The sequence below is a fragment of the Crotalus tigris genome, unplaced genomic scaffold (genome assembly GCF_016545835.1).
Source record: "Crotalus tigris isolate CLP2741 ecotype Arizona unplaced genomic scaffold, ASM1654583v1 scf7180000017550.10884619, whole genome shotgun sequence".
NCBI lineage: Eukaryota > Metazoa > Chordata > Lepidosauria > Squamata > Viperidae > Crotalus > Crotalus tigris.
The window spans coordinates 3,487,005-3,500,921 of NW_024096468.1; the positions used below are offsets into that span (position 1 = coordinate 3,487,005).

General features: G+C 38.4%; 1 protein-coding gene across 7 annotated transcripts in view; it reads left to right on the forward strand.

The window, feature by feature from the left end:
- ATP2B4 (ATPase plasma membrane Ca2+ transporting 4) overlaps positions 1–13,917 on the forward strand; it is a 172,380-nt gene that overhangs the window by 90,175 nt on the left and 68,288 nt on the right. For all 7 annotated transcript variants that reach the window (XM_039340462.1, XM_039340472.1, XM_039340453.1 and 4 more), the window contains one exon: positions 1,819–2,401. In XM_039340462.1, the coding sequence (XP_039196396.1) occupies positions 2,206–2,401 (196 nt within the window). In that variant the 5' untranslated portion in view covers positions 1,819–2,205. The remainder of the gene's footprint in view (positions 1–1,818; positions 2,402–13,917) is intronic.

The following is a 13,917-nucleotide window of genomic DNA, read 5'->3' on the forward strand; positions in this document are numbered from 1 at the left end:
TATCCTATTGCAACTGGCGATTTTCTTAGGCAAATTGTCATTTGCATGATTGGATGCTCTGGTACATAATGGAACCTGATTATTAGCTTCTGCTATGTCCCTTTGTCTGGTTCAAAATAGCAAATAATAGACTGTATCTAGATAACGGTATATTTTTCTTTAACTCAGAAGGCTTCAGAAGTTGTCATTTTCATTCTCTGTTTAATGCAAACTTCCTCCTAAGAATCATAATGCTGCTTGGTTTCAAGGAAAGTGCTGTTGTGTAGTTTATAGATAGCTCAGGAAATTGGCAGGTTTGAAAGAAGAAAGTCAGATTACCCACACAAATACACACACTTCAAAAAGATGGATGTTAGAAGAGAGCAGTGAATACAATTCAACAGCCCACGGAGCCATCTAAATCCAGCAGCAAGATCCCTGATTTGCGGTGGTGCAATTTCCTTGCTATCTTCTAACCAGAAATGCTCTAGAATAAGTTTACCATACTTATCAGCCTCTTCCAGAAAGTTTCCCCCAAAGTGGCCTTAACAATGTTATTGCTGTTATGATATTCTACCTGTGAACATGCTTTTGTGAAAAAATAAAGCCGATTCCTGGCTGAAAAATATTGGCTGTTCTTGGTACATGGGAAATTTAGATGAGCAGCCAGCATAATGAAAAATCAATCTTTGCCATTCTTGACCTGGAAGTCTAGTCCTGTAATGAACATCAGGATAATTATGTTACCAGGCCTCATATCAATGGATCAGATGTAAATCTGTCTATAATAAATAAAGTGTTTTGTTTGGAACAAAAATTCAGAAGAGAAAGAGACTTACATGTGATAGCAAAGCAGAATCATTATATAATGCACAGAGCAAATGAGTCAGAGAGCCCAGGCCAATTTAACCATAAATTGGACTTAGTCTTAAAGGGTGGTTTATTTTTAAAAGTTCTAAAGAAAATTGCTTCTTTGTTGGGAGAAAATATTTAACATTAGTTAGAAAGTCTGTTTTACCCACTTCTATCCAACTTCTGTATGGCAGTAGTGGTATTGCACAACTTAGGGAAATAGGTTAGTGAAAGCAATACACAGTTACAATTTAAGATACAGATTTTTAAAATTCAAATAGGTACTTGATAACTGTCAGGAGAATTACAGGTGGGTATGCCAGTGGAGGTGGTTTACCTTTCCCAGTTGTACTATTATCCTAATGGACATCATTCCCTATTGTTTGTATTGGGACGCAAACTGGCTTTGACAAAAATGGGTCTTTTCAATGCAAATAGTCTCAACTTCTTGGTGAATGCTCTTTAAAAATCATGTGTGAAAGGTGTGCATGAATTTAACATCACATCCATCATTGGGGGGGGAGAGGAGAGAGAGAGAGAGACTAAATGGTTTGACTTAAAATGTGATTAATCCATCATTAAATGAATTAAAATGAAAGGGTTTTCTGCATGTAGTACGAAACTTTATTTTATATATACTGGCACAAGTTTTTGTTGGAATATTTAATATTTTGGATTGTATTTTAAACTGAAAACTGCAGTTGCAACTCTTCATATAGATAAAAAGATAATGATTGACTAAACAGGGGTTAACTATTAAGGAGTCTCTCCCATGGTTACTTTAATAAAAGCCCTTTAAGTGGTCAGTTTAGAAGCCTGCATTTTCCACCAGCTTGTTCTTTAAACATTGCTATCTTCCCAGCAATTTCATTCCCTGTTCTGATATTTATGCTATTGCTTTTACATCTGCTGCACCCCTGTGCACATTAGCTGGCCTCTTGGGCCTCTTATTAACTATAATTTTTGCTTCAAATCCTTGTCTTGCAGTTTTGGTTGAAGACGGTATCCAGGGAACCCATTTCTCTCTCTGGGAGATGCCTGCTGGTTGTTGCTAAGGTTGCTTCCACAGTAACATGTGCATCTTGTTTACACGTTCATCGGAAGAAGTTGCACTCAGCTAGTTCCACTAGTATCACCTAGGGAGCAACAGAAGGAAGTGCTGGATCTGCAGTCTTACAATCTTGCACTAAATCCTTTCTCCTCCCTGAGGAACTGTGTCTAATCCCCTTCCAAACACTTCACTGACTGCATTTCATGTGGAGCTCCAAAAGTTGCATTGCCTGCTCTAGTGAAGGAAAGAGATCCGGAGGTGAAAAGGAACACACAACTTTTTCTGGGCTGTTTCCTCACTGAACCCGTTCCCTTGTTGTCAAGATGACGAATAACTCTGCAGATCATCATCCTGGGAACTCTGTGGCAGAAGGCAGCTATGAAGGGGACTTTGGCTGCTCCGTTATGGACTTACGGAATCTTATGGAGCTTCGCAGTGCGGAGGCAGTGACCCGAATAAATGATACCTATGGGGGAGTGCATAATATTTGCAAGAGATTGAAGACCTCACCAATTGAAGGTAAGGAGTTTATTACCTTGATATGCAGGTTGTGAGGTTTTGCTGGCTAAAGAAATATAGGAAACCAGAAAGTGCCTTTAAGCTTTACGTTTTTATTCAGCTGAATAGAGACGGACCCCTCTAAATGAGAGGAGCAACAAATGACAAGAAATCCTTATATTATTCTGTATAATTACATAAGCAACCCATCCAGCAAAGCTGATATACATAAGATAAAGATTGCACCCAGTAAGTCTGGCACACTGTAGATAAGAAGGGAGAAAGCAGAAGTAGCTAAACACGTTCCCATTTGAGTGTTTGTTAAAGATATCGTATATTCTTGGATGGGTTGGGACACTGGGTGTTATCCTTGCTGTCCTTTCCTAACCCTGCATCCAGGACTCTGCAAGTGACTAAAGAGAGAGGGGCCATCTGTATATATTCACAAGTAATACTGTTCCCTAACTCCTGGTCATCAACCTTGGTGGTAAAACAAGTATTTCTACGGATTCTAAAGACTTGATTGCATCTCTTCCCTCTTCCCCCCACCTGCCCCATGCAAGAATTTGTGATAAAATTACTTTTTCATTGCCTTCAAATGGCTGCTAAACAAGGACTACCTGTAGCTCACAATGAAGAAATTTTGAATGACCAGGGAGCAACCATAGGCCAGAATAGCTTTGGGGGGGGGGGGAGGATTTCTATTTTTCCAAAAATGAACAGGAAATTCCAGAACTTCTGTACTTTATATTAAGATTCCTCTCTTTGGTTGTTGTTGTTGTTGTTAGCCAATCACTAAAGCTAGCGTGCAAAAATTCCAAAACTATAAAAAAATTTGATGGTGTTAGGAAACTTTTTTAAAAAGTGTGATTCATCTTTTGATTCTGGGTTTTAATATGGTGTCTTTACTGCTTTAAATTACTTACAGTATTTATGGAAAGAAAAGAATAGAGAAAATAGGTTGAATAAATAAAAAAGCTGGGTAGAGTAGTGGTTAATTTTTTGGTTGCTATCTAATCCAGCATAGTTTGAAGAAGAATATGTATTTCCTTCACCACATATTAAAACACTGAATTACAGGATATATAGCCCTCCAAGGCAAACTGTAGGTGCTTCTATATAAAAATTCCCGGCTGTCCTGTTCTACTTTAGAAGCAGAACAGGAAATTTGTAAGTAAGAACTTTATTGTGTCTAAGTCTTCATTCAAAGAAACCCATCTATGTGCATTTCTGAGACATAAAAATGTAATAAATGTTTTTGCCTCTTAAATATATTATGGTACAGATGGGTATGGGTACTTTAGTTATGCTAATTTTTATCTTCTAAGGATCCCCAATGTGAAATTGACTTCCATGGGTAGTATAGAAATCATACTGAAATTATTGATTTGAATAGAAATTCATTTTCTGGAAGAGTAAGCATGCTTCAAAAATGGAAGCAAAATAATTTGGACATAGAAATTATAACTTCTTATAGGAATTTTCTGAATATTTATATTGTTGTATATGTATGTGTGTGTACACACACACACACACACACATACACATATGAGGCACATATACACACGTGTGTGTGTGTGTATGTAATGTAATTAAATTGTATAGCAAGTTGTGAAAAATAATGGCTGCTTTTGATAACGGTGTCTGGCTGTGCAGCTTTAAAACTAGTTGTAGTCCACAAGCAGTAAGACATAGCATGAAGGTACTGTCAGTTCTATAGCCGTTTAATTATGAATTCTCTGCATAACATTTTAACAGTGACAGGGTAGAGAGATGTCTCCCCTCAGTGACCTAAGGTACACAGAGCTAAATAAAAATAAATTACACATAAACTAGAAGGGGTATAAGACCTTATCTCTCCTTTCCTCTTTCCAGATTTGAAATCTTGTTTGTCAAAGTGCAATGTCAAGGGTTTTAGTTTTCTTTTTAGCCTTATAAATGAGAAGAAGCACTTTTAACAAGTTTGTGAAATCTCATTTTAATGGACTAATTGGGGGATGGAGTGTCCTACTTAGGAAAGACTATTGCCAGAATGTACATAGCACATACGTGATGACATATGATGCAGATTAGATCATTTATGTCATTTGTATCAATGTATATAATTTGCATGGAACTGAAGTCCAACAAAATAAGTTTTCATGTTTGTAAAAAATATAAATAGCCACACAGAATCCATGGATTATAGGTGTAATTAAGAATAAAGCATAGTGGAAATTGTACAATTGTACAAAATGTTTGAAATAAGATTTTGTATTATTCAGAATTTCTCACCAAATTAGAACTTATTGGATGGGAAAGTATGAGCTGCCTCTATTTTTATGGATTATTAACTCGTTCAGAATTTTTTTAACATTACTTGGTTCAAAGAAAAAAACATCTAATTGCAGTTGACCTATGTTTTTTTTGGGGGGGGGAAATAAAATGAAGGATTGAATGAATGATAATTTGTCCTTCAATTAGAATGATGAAGTGTTCTTTGGAGAGAAGGCATTAATACTATAAAGAAAATGGCCAGATCCAGTCATATAAGGGACATGGCAGTGTAGAATGGCAGCTGCATTAGAAACGGTGAGACACCAACTTCTGCCCTTTTCTCTGTGTGCACTTTGAAAACTTGCAGGTTATTATTAGCTCTCTGGTTTTGTAGTGTAAGCAGCAGATTAGCATATTTCACAGCTGCAATTGGGAACAGGAAGTGGCAAGGGAAAGACAATCCTAAGGTGTAATTAGAGAAGGAGGGCTGTCCTGGTGGAAATGCCAAATCTGGATCATTGAAGCATGTGTTTCCTGTGCCAAGTGATCGTATACATCTGGGGGTACACCACTGGTTGGGCTATGATCCAGCCTGGTTGTCTCATCAAGCCTGACTTATTTTCTTCTCCATTCTGCTTTCAGAGATTTCACCTTTAGACCCACATGGCACTTTTGGCTAATGCAAGTGGTCAGGCAGTAATCGCCTGGGAGTGGAGAACAGATTGGAAAACTGCTAGATGAAATTCTCATTGCCAAGTAGGGGTTGAATAATGATCAGGCGTTCCTGGTAACTTAGCATCCTTTCTTCTATCTCATGAAAAATTATCAGAGCTGCCACTGTGCTGATGATCTCTTTCATAGTAATTCAAGAGAACTAATTCTGGGCTGACCTCAGATTGCAAGCAGTCTTATGGATCAGTTGTCTGAAGAATGTGGATGCTGAGCTGTATTGGTTCTCAAATTGGTGTAAAACATGACCACAACAGGTACACGAAATTGAGTTCATATCACTCCAAAATATAAAAAAAGATCTGGATTGTTTAGTTGTCTTCCAGGCTCGGTACATGTTATTCATCTATTTAAGCCAGGGGTCTTCAAACTTGGCCCTTTTATGACTTGTGGATTTCAACTCCAGAATTCCTCAGCTAGCGTGCCATAAGTCATAAAAGGGCCAAGTTTGAAGACCCCTGATTTAAGCCTTTCAAATGGTTTTATGGCTATTTTATGATGAACAAACCCAAGTATTTCTGAGAACATCCCCTCTACTCAACAAAATCATACAGTTAACACAGAGAAAGGACATCTTCCTGCATCCTTCCCAGACAGCGGACTGTGTTTCCTTTCTAGGAAGGATTTGCTCTCATTTTTGGTGCTGATGATCTCCTCCATCCAAAGGAATTAAGATACATAGTTTCAATTTGGCCTTTTAAATAGTAATGTAATAACTTAACGTTTTTATTATTTATGCCTTTTAGTTTTTATGGTATACTAACAGGAGTGGTATTTGTTAAAAAGCTGTAAACAAATAGTAAATAAGTAGTTTAATACTGCAATTAACAATAATGCCTTTATTAATGTAGTAATTAAGCAATTTATATAAAAGAATAGGTTTAGCATGTTAGCAATGTATGTTTATCTGTAAATGTGCTATTTCTTGAATGAGAAGATACTGATTTTAGAGAAAACGGATTTATAGTTGAAACAGATACCCCCCCTCCCCAAAGTTTTTTCCCCCTCTTAAAAGAACAATAAAAACCAAGTTTCCAAATGGATTAAAAGTTGATTCACTGCAGAAATTTGTTTTCAATATTTGAATAATGACAGCGAGGAGCCAAAGTTCCTCTATCTTATTTCTGTCCTTATAGATAATTAGTTCGTCTCCTATATATATTTGTGATCATGGCAAAACATTTTACATTGCCTGTAGTCTTATTCATGCAGCTCTTCAGACTTCTTAGCATCTGGGATGAACTAAAATTAGTTAAAGTACTAAATGGGCCTCAAGTCAGTTCAGTTGTGGGCAACTTGTAATCACATTGCAATAACAGCTCTTGTTTTAATTTCATATAGCTCTTTGACAATTTCAAAAGTCCTTTGAAAGAGATTCAGACTTCAGGCAAGCCTTTTCTGTAACAATCTGCTCTGTGGAAGAAAATAAAAGAAGAAGAGGGTCAAAAAGACAGGAGAAAGAAGAGGGCAGGAAAAGGGAAAAAATTATGTCCCCACTTATTTTTGCTCTCTGCTCAACTACTGTATGTTTTCATCCACCATTGGCATACAATATAGTTTCCCGCAGGTTATTCCTTCAGAATGGAATCCTTGACCTTAAGTTGAAAAGCAACTGACCCTTGTCCTTTGGAAAAACTAGAATCCCTAGATACCTTGCTTTTTATTTTTTATTTTTATTTGATTTTTCTAAGGCAACCCTCAAGGTGTTTTAGAAATAGAGATAAAAGATAATATGTTCAGCCATTATTCTGTTGTTGTTCGAAAAGCCATCCAATTCCAAGTTTTCAGTGGTTTTGGTTTATGAAAAAAAACATACCAATAATTTAGAGTGTGTGTATTCTATCTGGAGATGCAACTTATTTGTATTATCTTTTGTATTTTTAGTAGAAAGCGATTGCTACTGCTGTAGGTTTTTACATACTATATGGCCTAAAAAAAGCAGCTAGGACAGGGAATGAAGGATTTTTCTAAATTTGGTATCTTTAAATAAGATATTATTATGGAGGTTATAGTCCAGCAATATTTCAAGCATACTTCAATACTTGCAGTACAGTCCAGCGTACTCTGCTGCACTGGGGTTTATGGTTTGTGAAGTTTGGTTGGTGGGGCAGCCATTTACTGCTTCTCACAGCTGTGCCTCTTCCCTGACATGTACTTCATCTCCAAAGCTGTGAATAAGCACTAAATCAGCCATGGGGACATTGCTGTCTGGATAGAGCTCTCAAGATTAGCTATCTTGTGTACCAAATGGGAGACTTGGATGCTGCTCAGATGAATTGTATGGGAAGCCCCAGAAACTTTCCTGTGAGTAATGAGGAAATTATTGAGTGCATTTTGCTGATTCAAGCTGTCTGCTGAGACTATTGCAATATAAGAGTTCTCTGTGGACAATTTACACTGCTGAATCCTAGCCAAGCAGCCTCTATTGCCAAGAATGTGAGTGCCCAGTTCTCACCTATTCCAGTTTTTCTTTTTTTGTCCTCCTCTACTTAGCATTAAGCCCACTATAACCTTAAACAGAAGCAAAGCCTTCAGTCTCTTAATTTGCCAAATTCCTGAGGCTGGCTTTTTTATGCCTCACATTTTTCCAAAGGGAAGGAAGCCAAATGTTTAGGCAGCCAGCTCTTGAAGTTTACATATAAGTAAGTGATTCAGTAAATGCTTTCGCCTATCCAATGTCCTTTTCAAGAGAGAGGTGGGGGGGGGAGGAATGAGAGAAGCTGTTAGAAGCTCAGAAATATTCTCCAGTAAATGAATAGAATGAGTGGAGCATCTGAAATACCACATAAGGTAGCCTAGTGAGCCAAGCAACATCTGAGAGTGCGAAGTTCCTCATTTTGTTCAAACTTCCCTTTCCATTGGTTTTAGTTTCTTGCTGAACATGGGCGCCTCTCCTTGTAAGGAGAGAAAAAGACACAGGCATGTCTTGAGCAGAGGTGTGAAGCTGCAGGACACAGCTTGACAAACTCTTGAGTTTATTGCTTCTTATATACTTGTTACATACACCAACTTAACCATTAGATGCTGACAAAGGTTTCTTCATTGGAAAATGTCTTCACGTAAGCAACTATTTTCTAGTAACACATTACATGGTCAAAGACCAGGTAAGAACAAATGCAGGTAGATCAAAAGGAGAAAGAACTGAAAAAGACAGGAAGAGATAGGAAGGAACTTAAGCATATTATCTGTTTAGTAGGTGAGGCATTAAGTCAAAAGGGTATGACATTCTGGCTGCTTCACTGGGACAAAGGGTATCAAAAGGTTATGAGGTTTATGGTGGGGGGGAAAGCACAGCAGTTTGCTGCGCATGCATTTTTCCCCACATCTCCTTATCCTCACATTGTTTTGTTCTGTTAAAAAAAACCCTCTTGTCTCAAGATAGATTGATCTTTTTACATTTTATAAATGATTTTTAAAACCATGCATTTAAAATACAAGCTGAATAATTGCAATGCAATTAAATCAAATTGCAAAAGTATCTAAATAAAAATAAACAAAATAATCTGAAATGCTGGACTTTCAGGTAAGAGGGAAGTTTAAGATTCTTTTACAACAGCAATAATAATGAATAGTACCTGATATTGACTTTTATACAGAATTAATATTATTTAGAAAGATTCCTCTTTGTGAGCCTGGCTGATTTCGAGAAATGGGATAGAAAAGGGGGGGAGGCAAGTCAAAGGTGTCTGCTTCTATGGAGTAAAGACCTGCCGTGAGTCATTTGACATGAAATACTTTCTCATCTCCCTTGGGTGAAGCTAGTGTCAGCAAATAAAGCCATGATTCACTTGCTGGCAGTAATAGCTACTCTTCTTCCACTCCCCCGTTGCTTTATTGACCCCATTTCTATCTACTCCTATAACTCCATGCTGAGGGAAGGTCCATCTATCAAATGTCAACTTGCCTTTTACCTATTAGCAATATAGGATAATTTCTTAATGCAGAGGTGATAATTCTTTTAAAGAGGTTAAGATTCTCTCTTAAGGCCTGCTTAACCCTCACTGAATATCCTAGTCCCTAATTAGAGTGCTATTTACTACCAAGCTTGACTAAACTTGTGTGACATTTCAGTCTGGAAAGCAGTGGTTACATGAATTGATTGTTCTGTTATGGGAGGGAAAGAATTCTATATATCAAAAACTTTCATGTCAAGCAGTATTTGTGGAAGAATAGGAGCAAATTCAGTCACGTCCCACCTTCATCCACAGGTGGAAATTGTATAACATAGGAAACTGGTATTCCCAAAGATTGCATTATTTGCACTTTCTGATTTTCAGCAGAAAACTAAAGGAAATAGATGATTAAGCCTCTGATACTTTTAAGAAAAAAATAAACGTAACTCAGCCCCTCTGGAAACAGGAAAAAAATGGTCAAAATTTTTACCCTTGCCAACTCTGGTGGCGTTCTATTTCCTGGGTCTCTTAGCCAAAAACATGGTATTGCCAATAATAAAAATACTAAATTTTCTACTGACTGTTCTGTTTTGGTTGACAGCCAAATGCAGATTTTCTGGAATATGAGTAGAAGGGGAACTATCTTGTCCAGTATAAAAATATTTTTTCTTAAATTCCACAGGTTGAACCTCCTTTCCTCCATCTTTTTCACTTAACTCAAATTTAAAACCAGAAAGTTATTTTAACTTATATATTTAAGATAATAGTATCTAAGGAGAGAGTGAGTTACCATACAATATCCTTGAATTGTATAGTATGTTCATACTCTGCCTCTAACTTCTTGATTATAGCGAATGTTTTTTTTATAGAATTCACAAAGAGTTTCTAGACTAACAGCAAGAATAACCACCAAGCCAGTGCTTTCAATTTTCTTTATGCATCACAAAAAGACATTATTTGTATCTGTTTAGCTGTATATAGAATTAAAATGTTGTTGTTTGGGAACTGATAAAATCATTAACAAATTAAAACTCACAAGGGAAAACATTGCTAACCATTTCTCTTTTGAAGCTGTCTTGCTTTCCCCAAAACATACCTTCCTCCCAGTTCCTCTACTATTCCATCTCCAGGGCTCTCCTCCTTAGACCATTATTATTCTACTCTTTTGGAAAAGTCATGAAATTCAGTTTTTATATATGATAACCACAGCAAGATTATTGTATGCACAATGATGGAAAGATCTGGCAATACCCAATGGAGGTATGGTTGGTAAAAATGATGAGACTTGCTAGGTGGTCAAGTTGACCTGTTCGGATAGAGAAAAGACATTTTATTTATTGCTGACTTGAAACTCCTTATGGACTTTTAGGATAAAAGAAAAAAAATGAATTTATGAACCACATTTTTGAGGATTAGTTAGGATAGATTATAGACAGAAGTCACAATGTAACTTTAGAGAATTGTCAATTTACAATTAACTGCTATAAAAAGTTCTGAAACCACTTTTTATAGCTTTTTTAAAAACAAATTTACTTTTTTTTTCTTTTTTTCCCTTTAGGTTTCTCTTTTATTTCCTCCTTTTTCTTTCTTTCTTACTACTCTATTTTATTTTGTATTAATTTTTCTCTTGTTTTTAAAATTTTCAGTAAAATTATGTTTTAAAATATCATTCCATTTTTGCATGATAATGAAAGAGAGCTCATAGCACATGATAAGCCACTTAAGTATGCGTTTTAAAAACAAACATCCATGTATATGAGTGTATGTATGCATGCATGTGTGTGTGTTTGTTTACAACCCTACACACACACACACACACACACACACACACAAACGATGGATGGATGGATGATAGATTTCTGTCTTTTTCTCAACATCTCTCTAATGCTTCCTCTGTTGATGCCTTGCAGGATTAGCTTCCAAAACCATGGGTTTAGTGTATGTCACTGAATATGTTGCTAGCAATGTTTGCTTCACACAATTCATAATAGGATTAATGTCATTGTTCCAGTTGTTATTCTTCCCTTTATGTTGGTTTTTGATTGTTTCTACAACCAGATAGATAGACTGCAAGCAACTGCACTTCAGATAACAGTAAACTATTACCAGCACTACAAGTTATTTAAATGATTCCAGTAAATGAAAATCAACTCACGATAGAGAAGCAACCTAGAACTAAGGAGAAACTTCCTGACAGTTAGAACAATTAACCAGTGGAACAACCTGCCTCCAGAAACTGGTGAATGCTCCAACACTGGAAGTTTTTAAGAAGAGACTGGGACATCCATTTGTCTGAAATGGTATAGGGTTTCCTGCCTGAGCAGGGGGTTGGACTAGATGACCTCTATTCTGATTAATCTTTAACTAATAGAAATGAACTATGAACTCTTTGCTTAGTCCCCATTATCTAAGAAAGCAGCAGTAGGCATAGCTCAATCGCCCTAATATTTCAGCATTTGTAAGACATGTTGTGTGTACTATCCCTTGATGGGAATGTTTTTTTTAATGGAGAACATTCTTTGCATCCCCTAGCAATTTCGTAGTGAATCTCTCTTCTATACATTTGGGGACTTGGATCCTGGTATGTAAATGAGGTCCAGGTTTCTGAGCATCCAAGCTCAGAAATGGTGTAAGGTTTCCTGCCTAAGCAGGGGGTTGGACTCAATGACCTCCAAAGTCCCTTCCGACTTTATTATTATATTATATTATATTATATTATATTATATTATATTATATTATATTATATTATATTATATTATATTATATTATTTCTAGTGTCATGGTTATGGGATGCTCTTCTTAGATAGCAGAAACTCAGAAAAATCTGATAGCATGTTTTCCAACCAACATATTTTGTCATTCCTCAACCTAAGTGAGCTAAGCTCACAAAACCTTAGGCCTTTTAATTAATCTTATTCTGTAATTCAGAAAAAGCGCTACCAGAATCCTTCTGACTTTTTGCCATCATAAAACTTATATGGCTCTTGTTAAGTCCTTCCAATAATGGTGAATGATGAAGACACATCTTGTAAGGAACCACTCTTTATTTCGTTTTCAGCCAAAACACCAACAACGAACAAAGGCACACAGGCCTCTTTTTATATGACCAGATCCCCGGATACAATGGCAACAAAACATGTGCGCAAAGCCGACGCCGCTCAGTCTGGTCCCGGGCAGCTTCTGCAATGCACGGGACCATTGCAACGTCCCGAGCCTGCATTTGCAGGCTCTGGACACAACACCCCTCCCCCCTAGATTGAAAAAATCCTGACACCTTCAACATTTTTCTTTGGAAAGAGTGTCATACGTTCTCATAGTCAAAAGCATGGAAGGGAGTACCTGAGGTTGCCTTCAACCAAAATTCCCTCTACATTGTTTTGATGAATAGATATACCCGAAATCATTAAATAAAACAAAATAACATTTCTAGTCAATGACTTTAGGAGTATTACCCCTAGAACTGGACAGCAACTTCACAAAATCTTTAAGGTATTTGGGTGGGCACTTGGCCCTTTGTGACCTTCTTGAACCAGGAAAGTTTGCTTGGTTCCCCTGCTCGCCCACCTGACTGGGTGAGCCAAGACGTTGCTGCCCAAATGCCTCAGATGACCCTGGTGCTGTTGCCTGACCTACCTGCTCACCTGCCAGGTTCAGCAGGTCAGGACTTTGCTGCCCCACATACCCGGTTGTCCTGCCCATCTGCTGGCTGGCTGGACCCTCTGAGCCAAGCCAGCATCCCTTGCAGGGGTGGTATTCCCCAGGTCCACAATGGACCTTTCTTGGGAGCACTGTCCCTCAAACCCAAGGCCAGCAGATGGAGATTCTGGGGTAGCTACAGGGCCCCCGTACCCACTGGACCCCAAGGCCATGCCAGACGCACCAGATTCAGGAGTTTCCTCTCTGTTAGCCCCCATTCCAACAGACTTCCTTCTGGGAGCAATTACGGAATTTGGCCAGCTCCCATGCTGTGTTGCCAGTTCTCTTGTAGGATGTGAGTTGTTTGGATAGCCCCAGTCAGTCTCCCTGTCTGGAGCATTATCTGTAGTGTATGAGTAATGTGGATACCCCCGGTGTGTCTCCCTGGCTGGAGTAAGTGTGGGTGTGTGGGATGACCACCTGCCCCATGAATTCCTGTTCTGAGCACTTGCGGAACCTTGTGATGGGGAACCCATGGCCTCATCAGCGGCCAGTGAAGGCTGATGACTTTGATCCCCAGAATGCAAATTATAACCTTCCTCCCCCCCCCCCCCAGAGCAGAGCCAGGAGCAGAAGGGTGAGAGTCCAGCCTTGCACGCAGCTGATCTATGTGCCGTCAAAGAACGCAGCCGTCTTCCAAGGTCACTTCATAGGACAAAGGTCCAGAGAACTTGCAGACCACAGCTGGTACCCAGAGATGACCAGGCCCGTAGTTCCGAGTCCAGACCAGATCACCCACTTGAAGTCTCCTCAGTGCCCACGGTTGTGACACCTGAGACACCACCCAGTCAGGGTGCAGTCTGTCCAGCTTAGTGATGAGCCGGCGACCCCAGCGAAGTTCAGCAGGGCTCTTCCCTGTGGCTGTGCAAGGTGGTGCGATGTGCAAGAAGAAAGTCTGCTAACCTGTGATGCCAGTTACCGTAAGTCAGTTTCTTGAGGGCATCCTTGGTGGTGCGCACCATC